Source organism: Pogona vitticeps, chromosome 10 (assembly GCF_051106095.1).
Source record: "Pogona vitticeps strain Pit_001003342236 chromosome 10, PviZW2.1, whole genome shotgun sequence".
NCBI classification, from domain to species: Eukaryota; Metazoa; Chordata; class Lepidosauria; order Squamata; family Agamidae; genus Pogona; species Pogona vitticeps.
In genome coordinates, this window is record NC_135792.1 from 2,842,566 (window position 1) to 2,860,337 (window position 17,772).

Sequence of the window (17,772 nt, forward strand, 5' to 3'; positions counted from 1 at the left end):
TTAAACATCTACAGTTAATTTTGAGGATTCTGAACAATTAAAAAAAAGCAATCCATAAAAATTACAGGAGATCTCTCCTGCCAACTGGCTCTTGTGTGATGTCTATCCAGGGTGACTTAAGCAAAAGCCTCCATGGGACTCTTCAGCCAAAAATCTGGAAGTTTTAACTCCGTTGTGGAGGTCAGCCTCTTATTTCTACTGTCAAAGGCCCCTCTTGCCTCCACAGCTTCTTTTCGAACGTTCTCCCCCCCCAGTTTTTAAGACATCTCTTTCAGACTTCTCCCTTTATATCTGATGTTCTACACCCTCCTGCATCCTTTCACCTGCTGAGATCTTTGCATCTTTCCTTCTCTTTTCTTTGCTCTGCTTTGCCACCTCAACATTCAGAGCCATTCAGGCCCACAGACGCAAAGACCAGAGGTGGAAAACAAGGAACAGAAATTCTTGAACGGCAAAACTCAGTGCAAAACAAGCATTAAGCAGCGTAAGGAAAACATTTTGACACACCCACACCCCCGCTCCATTTCTGCTAGGATGGTGGTCTGGCACCTCCCGCATCATAGCCCAGAGGTTTTCGTAGGATTCAGTCTGTACGGCCTTACCTTCGAGGGAGGTAGTGAGGATATGGAATGACTATGAGCTGGGAGTTTGGGATGATGGCTGTCCATTCCTGTTTCCTTACAGCCTGAAAAGAGATGCAAGTTTATCTTAATTTTTTGTGCTTCGTTTTTAATTTAACTCTTAATTGCAAAAACCAATCCACGTTTTTATTCCCAATGGATTAAAAGAGATTCTGACTAAACATTAGGAAGATCCCAATGCTGTTGGAGAGTGGAGTGGATGAACAGGGAAGATAAGGAGCATATTCCTTGATTGGCGGTTTTCAGACATAGGTTGGATGGCTGTCTGTCAGCGATGTCATCCTACACGACCAAGGCTGCAGACTAGTTGATCCGGGTGCCCATATAACTCTAGAAGTCCACTGTGTATTCGCTACAGTGCTGAACATGACGGGGCTCACACGAAGGCCCGCAAGCAGCGCGCTCTTATCCTCCAGTGCCTCCAAAAGAATTCCACCAAGATGCCAATGAAAACCAAACATAAAGATACATCTCAGTCCAGCTCTATGGCAAACAGGTTCACTGAAAGGTACCTTTTCTCCCAGCGGGCGAGGAATGCCAACGAACAGGTGGTCAAGGAAATTAGCGCTGCGTCCCAAACCTAAGACATTATAGGGGAGCTGGAGGGCAAAGTGTGCTGACTGGCTGAGCTGTCCAGCTGGAAAGCAATTAAAAAAAAATGAAGAGGTTGCTTAGGGCTTTCACGACAACACATGTCAGGAACAGGAAAATAATAAGCCCTACACCTGCAGATATATATATATATATATATATATATATATATATATATATATTTAAATAAAAGAAAGTATTAAAATATCATAATGAAGCATACAGAGCATTTCACATACACTGATTTTGTAGAACTTAGAAAAACCTTGCCAGGTTGGAACGGTTGTCCCTCTACGACAGACACAGGCTGACGCTGCCTCTGTTGCTCAAAGCCATTTAGCGATTTCACTGGGGAGGTCACATTTGGAGCAGGGTCTTGCTGGTTTTCAGTAAAGTCTCTGAGTTGGCAAGGTAGCTTTTAAGAAAAGCATTCTGAAATGCTGAATGGAATTCAGCTGTTGATGATTTCAGCAAGCAGACGGAGAGAGGAACCATGAACTTTAAAAAAAAAAGGCAAAAAGCAAAGCATGCTGCTACCATAGTGCTTAAAGCTCTGGGCGGTGTACAATTTAATTATGCAGGCTACACATCACACACAAACCCCAGTAAACTGGGTACTCCATTTACCAATCAAAGAAAAATGAAAGGCTGAGTCAGCTTCGAGTCTGTCGGGATCGAACTCAGGTCGTGAGCAGAGTCTCGACTGCAGTACTCCAGTTTAACCACTGTGGCAAAAGGCACAGTGCAAGCCAGTCACCAAAGCGCAGCTTTCCAGAGATAGTTGGACTGCAACTCAGAGTCATGCTATCTAATACAGTTAATGGTGGAGTATTATGGGAAATACAGCCCGACAGCATCTATCTGGAGGTCATATTATGATCAGTCCTGGTGTAAGACAGTGGTTCTCTACGTGTCCCCTTTCTGATGGATCAGCTCCCAGAATCCTTGATTATTGTCCAGGTGAGCTGGAACTTCTGGGAGCTGAAATCCAAAATATCTGGAGGGCCAAAGGCTGAGGACTAGTGCAGTGCAAACTGTCAGATACATGCTTTACTTGCCATTGCTTTGAGCATTAAGATATAAGACATTAAAACTTCCATATGCAGAAATACATTGCTGTATATTGCTAGAGAGAAATGTCACTGTGAGAATCTTCCAGTTTGGCTCTAGGGATTTTCCCCCTTTGTTTCCAGCATTTGCTGATCATAGGTTTAGGACTGAGTGACAGAGCTAACAATTTATGCTGCTGGGCAAAAAGAACAGGGTTGCGATATGGTTTCCCACCTTTAATTCATATTTTCAAACTTCATCTAGCGTTCTCACATGGACCTGTGCCCAGTCCAAATATTTCCGCCAGGTGAACGCTGCAATTATATCCGCGACGATGAAAGATGAAAAGTTAATGCAGAAAAGAGTAATGGGTGTCTCAGTAGGGGAAAAAAATATTATGAGGCATTTGGAAATGGGAATCTTACATTTACTGCCGAAACAGAAAGAAAACAGTCATCTTGCTTAAGTCTCAGTTACAGACAGAGGTTTCTAAAGAGAACTGGAAAATAATAAGTGCTACTAAATGGAATGAAAGATATGTCCTTGAAGTCGTATACAGAGACACAATGTGCATTGCTTTGAGCCCAGAATATCATGTCTTGCAATGACGCAGGAAAACTGCCTTGTGTCGGGTCAGACTGTAAGACCTTCTACCCTGAAACGGTGCTTCCTAGGGCCAGGGATCTTTCTGACCTCCCGAAGTTTGGGACTCAACTTTGGGCCATGCTGGATGAGGCTGCCGGAAGCTGAAGACTAATACATCTGGAGACCCAACAGCTTCCGGCTCTTGCATTCCTGGGACCAAGACGGGCTCTTACATCCATGCCCTGGGCCAAGATCTCACCCATCACTCACAACCTGGTCCTTATAAAGGGAGATGGCAGTGGCAGAAGGTGTTTCACTATTATGCTATAGCCTCTTCACAAGAGCTACTCACCCCTGCCCTTCCCCACATTCAACTCCTCTTCAACCGACAGTGTTTATACCAAGGTAGAACAAACGTCAATACCGCAAAACACTGGACTGCTAAAAGAATTCTGATTAACAGCCATTTCTCAATTCCCTGACACAGTAATACAATGTGAAGCTAGGAAAAATGGGGGGGGGGGAGCAGAACAATTATAGGAATCTCAATCAAGAGCTGCACAATAGAAATACAAAATAATGCTAGAAGAATCTGAAATCACCGCAGACCGGTGATATTTAGGGTTTTTTGTTGTTGTTATTTTGATGCAGACAGCAGAATAAAGGCATTCCACAGAGTTGTTCAGTTACAAATATGATTTTCTGATACTTGGGGTAGTTAAGCAAATCTACTGCAGGGGCGAATCCATAATATTGACTTCAGAAGTGGGAGATAAAATTAAGAAAAATGCAGACTTTCAAGTTACCGAAATGCTTTTTAACCGTGATGTTTCTTGATCAAATCTCCAGCGAGTTCAAAGCAAAATAAAGAAGCTAAAGATAACCATATACTTTCACAAGAAATATAGTAAATAGAGTGGGTCAGGAAATCATTTTCCGCAGCACCACACTGGGGGCGAGCAACATGTGTGTAACTAGAGATGTACAGATCTGGGTTTTTTTGGACTACAACGTCCAGAATTCCCCAGGTAGCTCTGCTGTGCATCATGTGCTACGCTATCCCTCTACCTCTACAAACTTAAACCTGGACCTCCTGAAGCTTATGGCCGGAAATGTGGGCTTTCTCCCCTAGATGCTCTAAGGGAGCCCCAGAACAGCACACAGCCTCATTTCCAAACCAAGTGTGATAGTCACTGATGCCCAAGGGCTCGAAAACCTTAAAAGAAGCTATGGAGAAAGCAGAATATAGGAGCAAGAGCAGTGACCCACATGCTCCTTGAATTGCAGACCCGAGGGATGGGAATTCTATAGACACATTCCCCCCCCCCCTGTTACTTCCTAACACGTTATAATTGTGCTCCTTTCTTTCTAAAACAGCTCTTCCCCCGATCTGAGGTTCTCCAGCTGTGCTGAACTACAACGCTGATCACAAACAGCCAATATGCCCATTGACTATACTGAATGCATTTATTATTTGCTTGTTATTTTCATTTACATGCCGGTCGTCTCTCCAACGAGACCCAGCACGGACCATATCATTAAAAACATCACATATAATGAGGGGGAGGAGGAACAGCAGCCTAACAACATCTGGAGGGCAAGAAGTAGGGCCACCAGCATGGACCTTGAGTGGCTTCCTGGCACCCCCCCGGGGGCTTCTTCTACTGCACCCCTGCACTCCACCCCACCCAAACGTTGCAAGGGGGCATGTAACCCATGCCCCACAATACATGCCTTGCACCAGGTACTGGAAGTCCACGCTACGCTACTGGATGCATATCAGACTAGATTACCTGCACTGAGGTTCATTAGCCAGTAAGGATAGACTGATACAGAAGAATGGCCTGCAAAAAACATGTCATGGATCCTAAGTATAAACTTCTGATGTAAAACTCGATGAGTGGGTTTACAATGGCATAATAAAATGGTAGTTTATGGCCAATCATAGATGTAGACAAGATTACCGGGGGGGGGAATAATTCATACTTTCCTCTGTTTGATACTTTCATCTCTCAGATTTTGGTGCCCAGAGATATGACTAATTTATTTGGGATGACAGGCCTGTGTCACTGAAAAAAATATGTATGCAGGAACAGACATCAGTGGAGGCAAAAAAAATAAATAAATTAAGCGAGTTAAGGAAAGCACTCATGTAGTACGCCGTTATTGATTTTTTTGGGGGGGGGACGTAGTACTGAGTCACTCGTACGTTGCTTGTCAAGAAAACAAACACATGAAGGACAATTAATAAGCGGCAGAGTGCTTAATTAAGAGGCAAAAGTTGAACTAAGATTACATCCAGCCTTCCAAGGGACACTTGATTTTCCATGCCTACAGTTTCTTTACAAAAATCAATCCCCTCTCATTTTTGGAAGCTTGTGAATTGCTGCTTCACACGCCAGGCAGGGACTGGTGTCATTGAATGAAAAAGCGTTTCAGAAGAAATACTAGCTATTCAGTAGCAGGCTAACAATCAATATTTCAGAACTGCACAAATTCGTATCATTTTGTTCCACTCTATCCTCTGTTTTCAGAAGGCCAAAGTTGCAGATGGCCAAGTACCAGAAGACCCCAGTTCTATTGACTAGACATCCAGCTCATCTCTATGGGCTAAATCCAACTTGAGTCCCAATGAAAAGAGACCCTCTGAAACCACTGAGGCTTACTTTATAGCTTCCATTCATTCTAAAGGGTTTCTTTGGCCAGAACAAAAAATGCTTTTAGCCCTAGGTTTCTATTACTTGCTAAAGAATTTTGTGAGTGGCCTCGAAAGAAACAGGCAAGAGGCATTCTGTTACATGTGTCTTGGTTTTTATCATTTTCATACAGAAAGCTTTTAATAGAGGCAGGGGGAGGGGGGAATGAAGTTACTCATGCCAGCCAATTTGCTGAATTTTCCAGAATTGTTCCTGACAACATGACACCCAATTATCCCACACAGCCACTATGAAAAGGAAAACAGCTGTGGAAATTGTCTTTTCTATTCTGTGTACTTCTGCACGCCATCTACGATTGACACAGAAACACGAGTTCCAAACAGAAACAACAACAACAAAAAAGTCCCTTTGGTCTCCCAGTGACTTACTTCTCCCATCATGGATTCAACAGTTTGAGAGCTATGTGATGCCTTTACAGCAAATGAAGCCCCTTCAGTTGCCCACAGTCCCATCTGATGGAATCCTGAGAGCTTTTTTTCATCCGGTGAGGAATTTACAGTTCTCTCCTACAGTTCCAGGGGAATGCTTTAGAGCAAAGCGTTTCAAGTCATCGAATCATAGAATAATTGAGTTGGAAGGAGCCTATAAGGCCGTCGAGTCCAACCCCCTGCTCGATGCGGGAATACATATTAAAGCAGATCGGATAGAGGGTTGTCCAATGTTCTTCTCTTGAATGCCTCCAGCGCTGGAGGGCTCACCACCTCCCAAGGTCATTGGTTCTGTTGTCATACTGCTCTAACAGTTAAGTAGTGTTTAATCAAACGACAAATTCCAGGGTCCCGTAAGATGGCGCCATGGCCAAGCAGGATCAAACGAATGTATCATGCAGAGAAACGTGGGTTGCTTAAAAAAAAAAAAAAGAACACGTTGGGGAGAGATTCAACCCTATTGGGGGTTAGCAAAGGGATGGGAAATGGCTGTTGTTCCCATAGCAGCACATTTACAACAGCACCACGTTCTACCAGGTTCTGGAGTCTGCTTCTGATCCATCACCTCCCTCAGAGGTCATGGGAGCTGCCAAAGATACCAGACTGGTTCCCATTATTATGCAAATCGGAATGGTTGCCATTATTGAAGGGAAAACAGCTGTGCAAATTTTCGTCTTCCTTTTTCCGTGTTCCACAATACTGACACTGTTGATTAAGGGTAAAACTGCAGATGCAAAAAAGATGTCTTTACTTTTGTTGGGAAAAGGGCAAATGAAAACAAAAGCCACTCCCCCCCCTGAATATACACCCCCCCCCGTCACCCAAACTAAGCTTCAGCAGAGGAGATTCAGACGCCGGGCAGTCATGCAGTAGCTCTGTGGAAGAGTAATTTGGAAAGTTTATTCCCTTTGACAAGACCACATGACCTTGGACCCAAAAAGCCACGGAGGTAATGACTTCGACACGTGAAGCCAAAGGTGAACACATGCAAGAGGCAGAGGGCAAGGGAGGCTGCTTAGGAGCCGGAAGGGATGAGATGCGGTTGCTGTTCACACAATATCACTGGGGGGGGGGGGGAAGACTGGCAATGTGGGACCTTCAAGCCAAGATGTTTCCAGCTCGGCTGAAGCGCCCTTTCTGCTGCTCGTGTATTTTAAAGGTGATTTTGTTTAGGAAGTGCGAGCAGCAACATTGTTTTTCATTATTCTAACATGGCTCTTATTAACAATGTTCCCCTCCTACAAACACAACCTGTCTTGAAAGGAGGAAACACTGCCTCTTTTTTTTTTAAGTGATGGCTTTGCAGACCCATTAATATTACCCTTCTGCAGCCTTCTCAATGCATTGATCCAATCCTCTTCTAAAAAGCCATCCAGGTAGGCAATCCTCCCTACATCCTGTGGCAGTAAATCCCACAGTTTGAACTATATGGACGGTGAAGATGTCATGTGTTTATAACTCCCCAAGTCTTCTCTCATTCAGCTTCAGTTCTTTGGCTTTTGGTTGCCTCATATTCCTCATGCTTGCAGCCTGCTAATGCAACGGATGCCTCATTAGTTCAAGAAAGGCCAGAGAGGTTCAGATTGAAATTCAGCACGCCGGAGTTGTTGGCACAATAACAAGGTTTTGTGTTGGCCGGAAAATGTTCTCCTGGCCCTGAAATATGTTCTTCTAAGTAGGATTATCTTTTTTTTTTTTTGCTGTATCTTCTTGCACCAGTTTGACTCTCTCCTGCCTCTGCTGTGGAAAGTGTTTCTCATCAGCCTTATTGGTAAAAGCACTACAAACAATTTGTAAGCAGCTCACACTGTTACTGTAGACCGTTAAGTTCAAGGACCCAGAGCAGCACTAAATAATCATGGCATTACTAAACGGCGTAAGCCCGGGAGGGCCACAAAGATGCTGGCTCAGCGGCAGGTGAAAGGCCAGCTTGCCAACGGAGGTTAAAAATAGCCAGCAAAATACAAAAGCTGCACAGTGAGGTGGCTGGTCATCCCATCTCATCGTCTGCATCATCTGACATAAAGAGCAATGAATGGAGAAGAAAAACGACCCAGGAACTAAGGACTCAGATATCCTCTTGAGCTTTTCCGTGGATGTCAGACTGTGCTGCGGGGTTAATATGAAGCAGGACATAATGGTGATTAGTCATGTCTTTTTGAAAAGTTACCCCCAGGACTTCCTAACAAAAGAGGAAAGGTCTTAAGAGAATTCTCTTCTGCATTACTGGCGTGCCGGGGGAGCAGGGGAGAAGTAGGCAGTGGAAGATACAAGAAGCAAAGATTCCTCATAACTAGGATGGGTGGTGGACAAGACTGTATCTGTGAAGGGACGGAATAGCTTTCGGGGTGTTCTCGTGCTCCCATGTGACAAAGCCACTCGGCCGTTCTTCCCAGAACCTCCTTTGCCTGGCCAGTCCTGGGAATAGAGAACCCCACAGCGCTCAAAACTCAAATCAGAACACTGTGGAATACAGCAGGAATCCCCGGCTAGAAATGACCTCCGTCTACATCAGGGTGCCTCCTGAAGACTCTGCAGAGCAGGGAGATGATGCAGAATGCATGGGTGGGGAGCAGAAGGCACGGCCCCTGTATAACTCCCGCAGGCCCACTGGTTCAGGGACACTTCGGAAACACCCCAAACTGCAGCAGGAGAAACCCTGAGATGCCCCCCCTTTCTGAATGGGACATCCCTTAGGTTCTATTCCATCACACCCTCTTTCAAGCACAAAGGAGAGAATTCTAAAGACACATAAGAAGGACAGAGGTTTCTCCTTGTATTCTTCTATACAGGCAATATCTGAATTAAGTAGCATATGCCTTGAGGCGGGGAGAATTTTATTCTGCACCCTGTGTTTTGTTTTGCAAATGACTCTAAATTGCATTTGATTGCATGACTTCGGCTGGTGGGTCTAAGAGTTTGCATTGCTAGTGCTCATGATGCAGTACCATTTTGAAAGAGCTGTTTGGCTGATTGGTCAACCACCGGGCTGACATGGCAGTTATCCGATTATTTACTTTCCTAATTTGGCCTGCATGAGAAAATGCCTCCCTCTTGGGAACACCCCCCTGAGCCCAAGTGCTCAGGCGCTGTCAGTTCTGCAAATAATTTACCTCCTTCAAGCCATTCCATATGAAACTTAAACAATCTTCTCCAGACCTAGAGAAGCTTTGTTAAGAATGCAAAGCTTGCCTAATCCCTGTTCACTTAAGAGAATAAATCAGCCACGGCTGGAAGATGCATGAATGTGATAATTACTAACCACACAGAACAAAATAATGTGGGTGCAGTTATTACGAGAGATGTCACCCAAGGTGAAGTGGGAAAATGATAGGAATTTGTAGTGTGCCCTAGCTTCAATTGAAAAGGAAAACGTCAAGTCACCGTGACAATCTGCGCTTTCAAAAGGCATGCCAACGCAGATGGCCCATACTTCCATTAGGAAAAAAAACAATGCATGTAAAACATCACTAAATGAAACAGACAATATCATATAGGTAGTGGATTGTAGCAGCTAAGAGAACAGATGATGAACAGGAAGCCCTCGCTTTAAATCTTGCTTCTTCTTTCAGCTCATTAGCTGATTAGTTGCTTGTAGTTATATTGCACTTTCCCCCTATTGTGCTCGAGGTGGGACCTAAAGGTCTTGTATTAGGATGTAGGTCAGGGTGAAAGACAAAGACAAAGACAGAGAGAGAGAGAGAGAGAGAGAGAGAGAGAGAGAGAGAGAGAGAGAACCAAGTGCCCTGGCTTGGTGGTGACTAGAAAATATATCTCCCATGCCCCTGCCTAGCATGTTAACCACTATGCCATCTTGGCTTTCCAAGTTAAATGCTCCAAAGGGACTCTGAACTTTTAGCATACGATACCACAAGCATGGCTCTCTTCATGGCTGGGCTAACATACAATATTGGGTGGGGAGTGTTTGGGGAATTTTATGTGTGTGCATGTGTCTGGTCTCTGCGTGTCTGTGAATTTCGTTGTATGTGTATATACTTACAATGACAATAAATTATTATTATTATTGCAAGCTCGACTCTCTAAGTAACTGGGCTACCTGGGTAGCTAACATGGCCCTAGGCAGACTAGACTGTTAAAAACAACTTGCTCCTCACTCCACTGTGTTTTTCATTACTGCACTTGAAAACTAATCTTTTGTCATTTCTCATTCCAATACTGGAAAAATAATCCATTGGCTAAAATCCTGTTGCTTCGCGCAGTAAGTGACACTATAGGCCCACTGAATCGGTGGGGATTTGGCACTCAACTCCTTCATAAGTTCCATTAAGTCAAAAGGCCTTACTCTAGAGCAACTTACTATACTAAACTATGGCACTGCTGGTTATACTGCCTGTTACATTTCCCTTACTTTGTTCAACAGAAAAAACTTGCACTGATAAGAGAACAGCATAAAACCTGAAAAGATTCCTTTAGAATCACTCTAAAAGTTATTTTTTTTCAAGTAATTGAAAAATGATTCGCTACATAAATAAAAAGTAACTTCAATTCTGAGTGCTATGTTACTTTTGAAGTGCAACTTTGATACACTCTTATTGCTCCAACAGATAAACAGTTACTGGTGGTAACCATGTTCTTTGTAACTCATTACTTCCAAGTTCTAGCCTAAAGAAGTTCGTTTGCTCTCAGTCTCATGTCTGTAAAACAGGCACTCTTAACATTCATTTTAGGGTTGTCGAAAAGATTACTGGAAACAGCACACATAAAGCATTTCAGATAAAAATGCTAAGTATTACTTTCAACATTAAGATGAAGAACAAAAACAATTAATTGATTCCATAATTAATTAATTTCATGTCTATTTTCATTTCCAAACAAAATCTCCTTTCTTGTAAGGCATCAAGGAGTACTCTTCACCCTAAGCTATATTGCTCAGTGCTTAGTACATTTTAGGTGCTAATAAGTTAATCAGGATCATCATCAGCTGTATGACTACAAAGGTGAAGAGCGATACCAAAACCTGACGCTCAAGAGACGGCTTACACTAGTGCTTGCAAACAACAGGTCATTAATATTTGAAAACTAATCTCACAAATTCATCAATATTTATACATCATAATAAGGCCTTAATTCTGGGCTGAGCTCAAATGCAGCTTAAAGTCATCACTCCTCCGCCCACAGCAACTTGCGATTCACGCTGGTAGCTCTCCCAGCAACTGCAAAAGTTCTGTCTCTGAAGACAGAATAGGTCTTTGACACTGGGAAGATGCTGTAGAGTCCAGTCAACGGTCGCCAAGAGCCACCCTGCCCACTTGGCTGTTGGGGTGGGGACAGCCCCTCTCTCGGTTCCTTCGGATGACCAGACCAATACACCGAGATGAACATGTCTAAGCATCCATTGTCTCTTGAGTTAAAAACCTCTCAGTGAACAAAGGGCTTACACGCTTCCCCTTTCAGAGGGCGCTTCTCGTGCCTCTGAATGCACAGCAGCTAACGGATGACCAAACTGAATCGAAGCACACGCCTAGCATACCAAAAGGCTCCTGTTATTGATCTCTGTAGCCTGCCCTACTTAATCTATGTATGTCAGTTCTAGGCAAGCATGCTTCCTGGGGAGCTCAGTTCTCTGGTGATTCAACCCCTCCAGGCTGGTTTTGTGCTTCTAACTCTGTCCTTCTAGCTGGGGGACAGGTTTCGCTTACCATCTGTGTGCTAAAAATGTTTAATTTATTAAAAGCTGACATGATTATAAAACCACCCAGACTGACAGTTTTCATGCAGAGCTCCAGTCTGTTGCCAGTTCTGAACAGTTAAAATATGGCCACCCTGTATACGAGATGCTTATTATAATCCACTAATTACGTGAATACCTGCAGCCAGCTTTTCTACAACACTGTACACAGCTACGGCATTGACGCCACCCTAAAATTTGCAAGCATGTGATTGTGCTGACTGCTGCTGATGTTAACCAGTAGAATGGGAAAACACCATCCATCTAGGCCCAAAGAACCCATAACATCCAGAACCTGTGTCTGAATTTTCTTTTTTCCAAGCCTTTTCGCCACCACTTTTTAGACTATTGAGCCTGAGGTCAAGCCACATCTCATGTTCCCACCCTTTAAATTGGTAGAAGCTGGTTCAAGCCATTCCAGATACTGAGTGTGATATATATGCTAGAAACAACCACCTAGAGTGGTCGCAAGACCAAATAGGTGGAATATAAATCAAACAAACAAACAAACAAACAAACAAACAAACAAATAAAAAGCGAAAGAACAAGCACAAACACTGCTAATATGAGCAGTTCCTCTCTTTTAGAAATGTTTCCTCTCGACCCCTTCCCACAAATCAAGCTTGGAATGCACCTTTTCTCGACATTCAATATCTGAAGAAGTCAACAGGAACAAGTCTTACCTGAACCATTTTTCAAGTACCCATTGGCATCTACAGTTGTGTACATGATATAAGGTCCAGGCTGATTCACACCAAAGGGCTGGAATGAAAAGAGAAGGCCTTCCATTATTTTTTTTCCTGACTCCCTTTTCTTTACAAAGCTTAAAAATGTGCACAATTTAAGAACTAAAAAAGAACATACATAACAACAAACTCCTTTTGTCATTCACACTGTCGGAAATGTGATAAAGATTTATTGACAGCATCTTGAGACTGGGAGACTACAGTATTTGTTTTCAAGCTTCAAGCAGTCAGGAGCGTTTCTACCCCCTCCTCCAAACTCAAAATGCACTTTAAAATTTATTTTTAAGGTAGTCTTCTGAATGTACACAGAAAACAATTGTGCATCCCAGCACTAGCCTAACCACGAAGCTCTTAGATCAACTGGAACAAGGCAACAGCATTCACAGCTTGGTCTGATGAGGAAAAAGAACCCTCTTAAGCCACTGATACAGAAAATATTACATGTTTCCAGTGGAGATACTAGAATCTCATCTGCTAATGCAAGGCAGAAACATCACTGGGTGCAAGCTGACAATTTGATGTGAACAGCAGAGGCTAGAAAAAAGGGCTCGGGCAAGCTTAGAAAGACAAAAGCATAGCAACTTTACAAGGGCTTTTACTAGTGCGTCTCTTTGGAGTGGAAGAGATGCTGCATTGTATGGTGAGTGACAAGACATGATAGACAGACTATGGAAGTAGCTAACACAAGACATAGTGTCAGCAGCTTGGACAGAAGATGAGACAAGTTCTTGAAGGACATGGTTACTGACACAGCTACTCTTCCAAATACAACATTTCCTCCAGCAGCCCTTCCTAGGGAGCACAAGATTGAGCGGGCGGACGCGTTACTGTTGCACTCCTGTCCCGATTCTGGCATTCCCACAGGTCTCTCTGGGAACACAGTAGTGGACAGAAGATCCAGGGTGGTTCTTCTGATGTCCATGCAGCCGCTTGTTCCCCTGGAATTACTTCTGTTCTTTGGGTCTCCTTTGTACAGTTCTTCCCCATATCTTTTAAGGGCCACCACTTCTCTTTGTTATTCCTAATGGTTACATCCTCCTGCTTTTCCTGCCTCATTTCCTAACCTTGTCCAGCACAGAACCTGTTCCCAAGTCCTGGATTTTTGCCTCTGATGCTGCTCCTTATCAGGATTGTCTACCTGGTGAACCCACCATGTTCCATCTGCTATCAAGCAACTAAACATTCATTCCTTGGTTTAGGGCTTCCTCAGAATTGGCTTCCTCATGAAAAAAGGGGGGAGAACCCCCACTCTTCCTTTTCCCTAGACCATGACTTTCCTTAGGGTTTTAGGTTCATGGATAAGGACTTGACCTTTCATAGATGGATGCTTAATAAATATGATGTAGCAGCAGATTTTGTAGGATTGAGAAGGACATTGCACTGCACAGATTCTGTCTAAAAGATCAGGTTTCCCATACCAACAGTCCTTCAACTTCTTTGTAAACATGAAAAATTTAATACTTTAAATTCTGGGTGCCGGAGAGAAGATGGTGATACAGTGAGTAAGAAAAATAAAGCATGCATATGGAAAAGACATGTTCAAAAGGCTCCTGGAAAGACCTACAAAATAAAGGCTGAACACAGCAAATTCATAAGAATAAGAATGCCAACATTTTGTTGAGCATCAATGCCTTCCCTTTGTTTTTTCCAATGCTTGGCAAGATCTCAAAAAAATTGCTGTTTGAGTGATGGAAAAACTGTGAACTTTGATCTCCAGACAATTATGCAGATTTGCAGAAAGACAAAGAAACACACAGCTGTACACCCTGTGCTTTCATTCAAAGATTTATTTCTCAAGATTTTGAGAAAGCGCTGGTGCATGTAGATTAGAAAATGGCACACGGCTGGGTTAAAAATGAAAAGCCACTTACACAGAAAGAAATGTCTACTGTTTGGTGGCCACAGTGACGCTTCGTTTACAAGTGATCAAGGCAAAGCTTTTCTCCCATCTCTTATCCTTTGATAATACCGATCACTATGGGACTCTAACCCATCTCATGAGCAACACGTTGGCCGTTCTAGACTTACCGTTATTTTACGAGGACAGTCATTGGAACAAAGCCCGCTGAGAACTGTGGATAAATGAGAAAGAACACCAATGGCTATTTGCATTTTTAACAGCAGAGATGCATCTTCCTTCAGTCATAAAAGTGTGGTTGCTTCATAGTCAGTTCTGGAAAACCACACTGCAGTTCGTTGATAAAGCTACCCTAAGAATTCTAATTACATTTGCCTATCTTATATTAATTTTTTTTTTAAAAAACCCCCAGTATTGATCAGTCCAAATGACACTCTGTTCTGCATAGTGAAGGCATTAGTGAAGCAATCACTTGACTGGCTGGATCAGTAACAAAGATAGTTAAAATAGCCATAGAGAAATGGAAAGAGGTTACAAAACCAGGTTTCTGTAAAAACACACACACGCGTGCGCGCGCACACACACACTGATGAGTTTCTGACTCCGGAATCAATACTCCAGTGATTATTTTTCATCGCAACATCTACTCCAGCCTTCCTCCAGCTAGCTTAGCATGACATGCAGGGGACAATTTTATGCCTCCAACAGTGCTGGAGGAGCTTAAGCTGAAAGGAGTGAATGAATGACCCCCAAATCAATCAGCATGCTCCATGTTCCACAGGGGCTTCGGATCTAGGTTTCTTGGCTCAGAACCCAATACCCCACCTCGTGTCCTTACGCCTCCTGCCCTATAACACCTTTGATGGTCTTCACTCTGGTTTTTGTTCTTCACAATATTGTTGAACTATTGTCTCTGTTTTATCCTTCCAAGAGCATGGAAGGGTATATAGATAAATGCATAGAAACCAGAGTGTGGACTTAATTTGTCCAGAACTAATTCACTACCCATAATCAATAACAATTTTTTAAGAATGACTTTGAAAAGTATCATTTAAATCATTTTACATATGTGACATTTACTGGTTGGGTAACATTGTAATAGTTTTAAAAAAATGTTTAAAGTAGCATGCTACTATCATGTTACCAATGAGTAATGTAACGAATTCATTGCATAATATAAACAATGAATTGTTAAATCAATGCCAGATGCTGGCTTAAACACTCACATTTCCAAATTCTGTTACAAACAGAAAAACAATCTGACCCAAGGCATAAAGTGGGAAATGACTTAAACTGCATTCAAGGAAACAAGTTGTATCTGGCAAGTGGCAAATACTGTTGGCAAAAACTCTTGGGAGATCTGGGTTCAAATCTAGCCTCAACCACAGGTCATGTCTCTGCCTTAGCCTCCTGCCTGGAAAATGGCAGAAACAACCGTTTTCATTTAAAGATCATGGCCCGAATCCTGTTGGTATCCATGTAAGACGGTCTGTGTAACTTGCTGTGGTTATCTGCTGCTCACTGACAAAGGTGTCGGGGCATATCTCAGCCACATGCCGGGTCACAGACTTGACTGTGTAACCAAGCTGCAATTAGCGGTGGTGGTTTATGCAAATATCCAGAGGTTTCTCCCAGACGGCGGCAGAAGCAAGGCTTATCAATATATTCTTGCTATCTCCTTGGGCCACAGTAGATGCAACCTTTGGCTTCATCCGCAGCGTAAGAGTGTCATTGGCCTGCTTGCTTTTAAAAACAGATGCTAAGAAGCACTGATTTTGTGGAGTGGGTGGGGGTGGAAGACGAGAAGGAACTAGCGTCTCAGCAAACTGCTTATTGACCATGGAAAACTACGAAGAAAAGGTTCATTGTCAGCAGCTACAAATTAAAGTCTCATTAACTTTCCTTCCCTGCCCCTTTCATACCTTGAAGAACATCTGTTCTTGAAAGCGCTTCATTTTTTTTTTTGCACCAAAGCTTGAAACTGATTCAGCCACACAACATACTGTGATTAAGCTGCCAATGCGTTCGTAACACCGTGCCAACGCTGGGCATCTCTGAAAGAAGCTTGCCCTCTAGAGCACCACTTTTTCTAAAGGAATTGGTAGGTTTGCACTTTTGGATTCAAGAACTTGTGAATACTGCTTTAGAGGGGAACAGTACCAGAGTCGAGGGAGGGAGGGGTTTCAGCAAGCGGGCACGCCATTATTTTGACTTCTCATACTTCACAACTTTCTACAGCATCTTAAATATGATATTTAGGTCTTTTTCTTTTTTTCTTTTTTCTTGGCCAGTAGGTATGTAGAAAAAAAAAAGCAAGCTGTATTTAGCTGAACACTTTTTTTTTTTTAAAAAAAACATACTCTACTGAATTACATGTTTTGCTCACATCGGACCATGAGGATTCGGTGAATTTCTTTCATTCCTGAAAAAAGCGATGAAAATATTCAGGGCCCTAAAAAAATCCTTCTATGCTTGAAGGAGGATCAACCAGGCTTTTAATACAATGTTTAGCTATCACTCTTCATTCAACTCAATTCCAGGATGATTCATAAAATTAAAACTATGGCACACAAAATAATGTAAGAAATACAGGTCTGCCAATGAAAAGCAGGATGTAGAACTTCAGGCAATTAAAATTGGATGAATCTATAATCCTGGTGCCAGGGAATTTTCTTTGGAGAAGAAAACTGGGGAGTCCCTGTTGAAGAATCCCTCAGGCTGACACCTATCTCACCGCTGGATTCTCAAAGTCCACAGAGACTAGCGTCAGGAAGTGGTCTAACACAGCAACTGCATCCACCTTCCATCAGGTACACGTGGCCAATGCCAAACAGGGGTTCAAACACAAGCAGAGGCACGCTAAACTGGGCTAGACAAACTCGTTCAAGGCTGGCAACATCTCTCGGTGAACTATCCCAGCTGCGTCCTAGACTTCCTGTGACTTCTGAACAGTCTTCAAAGGCAGCTCCATGCACGACACGCTGCGGTAATCTAACTGGAAGAATCATCAATGCATGAGCAATCCACGGCAAGGTTCTTTCTAACAAGAAGGACCGCCGTCAAAGGTGGGGGGAAAAGCACTCAAGGCACAAAAGCTACTCAACAATGCTAAATCCTGAAATCTACCCAGATGTCTCCATGTGTAACAAGCAGGACCATCTTCCTTCTTATGAACTTTCCTATATAGTTTTAACCTCTCCACTTAAAGCGCTGGTATAGTGATTGCATAAATCTAAAAAAGATCTCTGTTTTCACCTGCAAAACACCGGAAGGGGTATTTCTGAACCATTTACGGTGTTTTTTTTGTTAAATTCAATTAAGCAGATGGTTCGGACTGCCAATTTGCTTTAAAAAAAGGGGTCTTATCAGTTTTAACCTTTAGGTAGCCTGCACACAAAGTCAGCTCTGTTCTTCAGAGGCCGGGATGATGAATGGCGCACTTCAGGGTGCTTGGTGATCCAGAGTGT

The 17,772-nt window shown here is 43.0% G+C and overlaps 1 protein-coding gene across 1 annotated transcript in view; it reads right to left on the minus strand.

Moving 5' to 3' along the window:
* Nucleotides 1-17,772, minus strand: part of ITFG1 (integrin alpha FG-GAP repeat containing 1) — a 73,857-nt gene that overhangs the window by 10,289 nt on the left and 45,796 nt on the right. Inside the window, exons 13-16 of the mRNA XM_020788251.3 lie at nucleotides 14,476-14,519; nucleotides 12,385-12,463; nucleotides 1,154-1,278; nucleotides 603-685 (exon numbers count right to left, since the gene is read on the minus strand). Of these exons, the coding sequence (XP_020643910.3) occupies nucleotides 603-685; nucleotides 1,154-1,278; nucleotides 12,385-12,463; nucleotides 14,476-14,519 (331 nt within the window). The remainder of the gene's footprint in view (nucleotides 1-602; nucleotides 686-1,153; nucleotides 1,279-12,384; nucleotides 12,464-14,475; nucleotides 14,520-17,772) is intronic.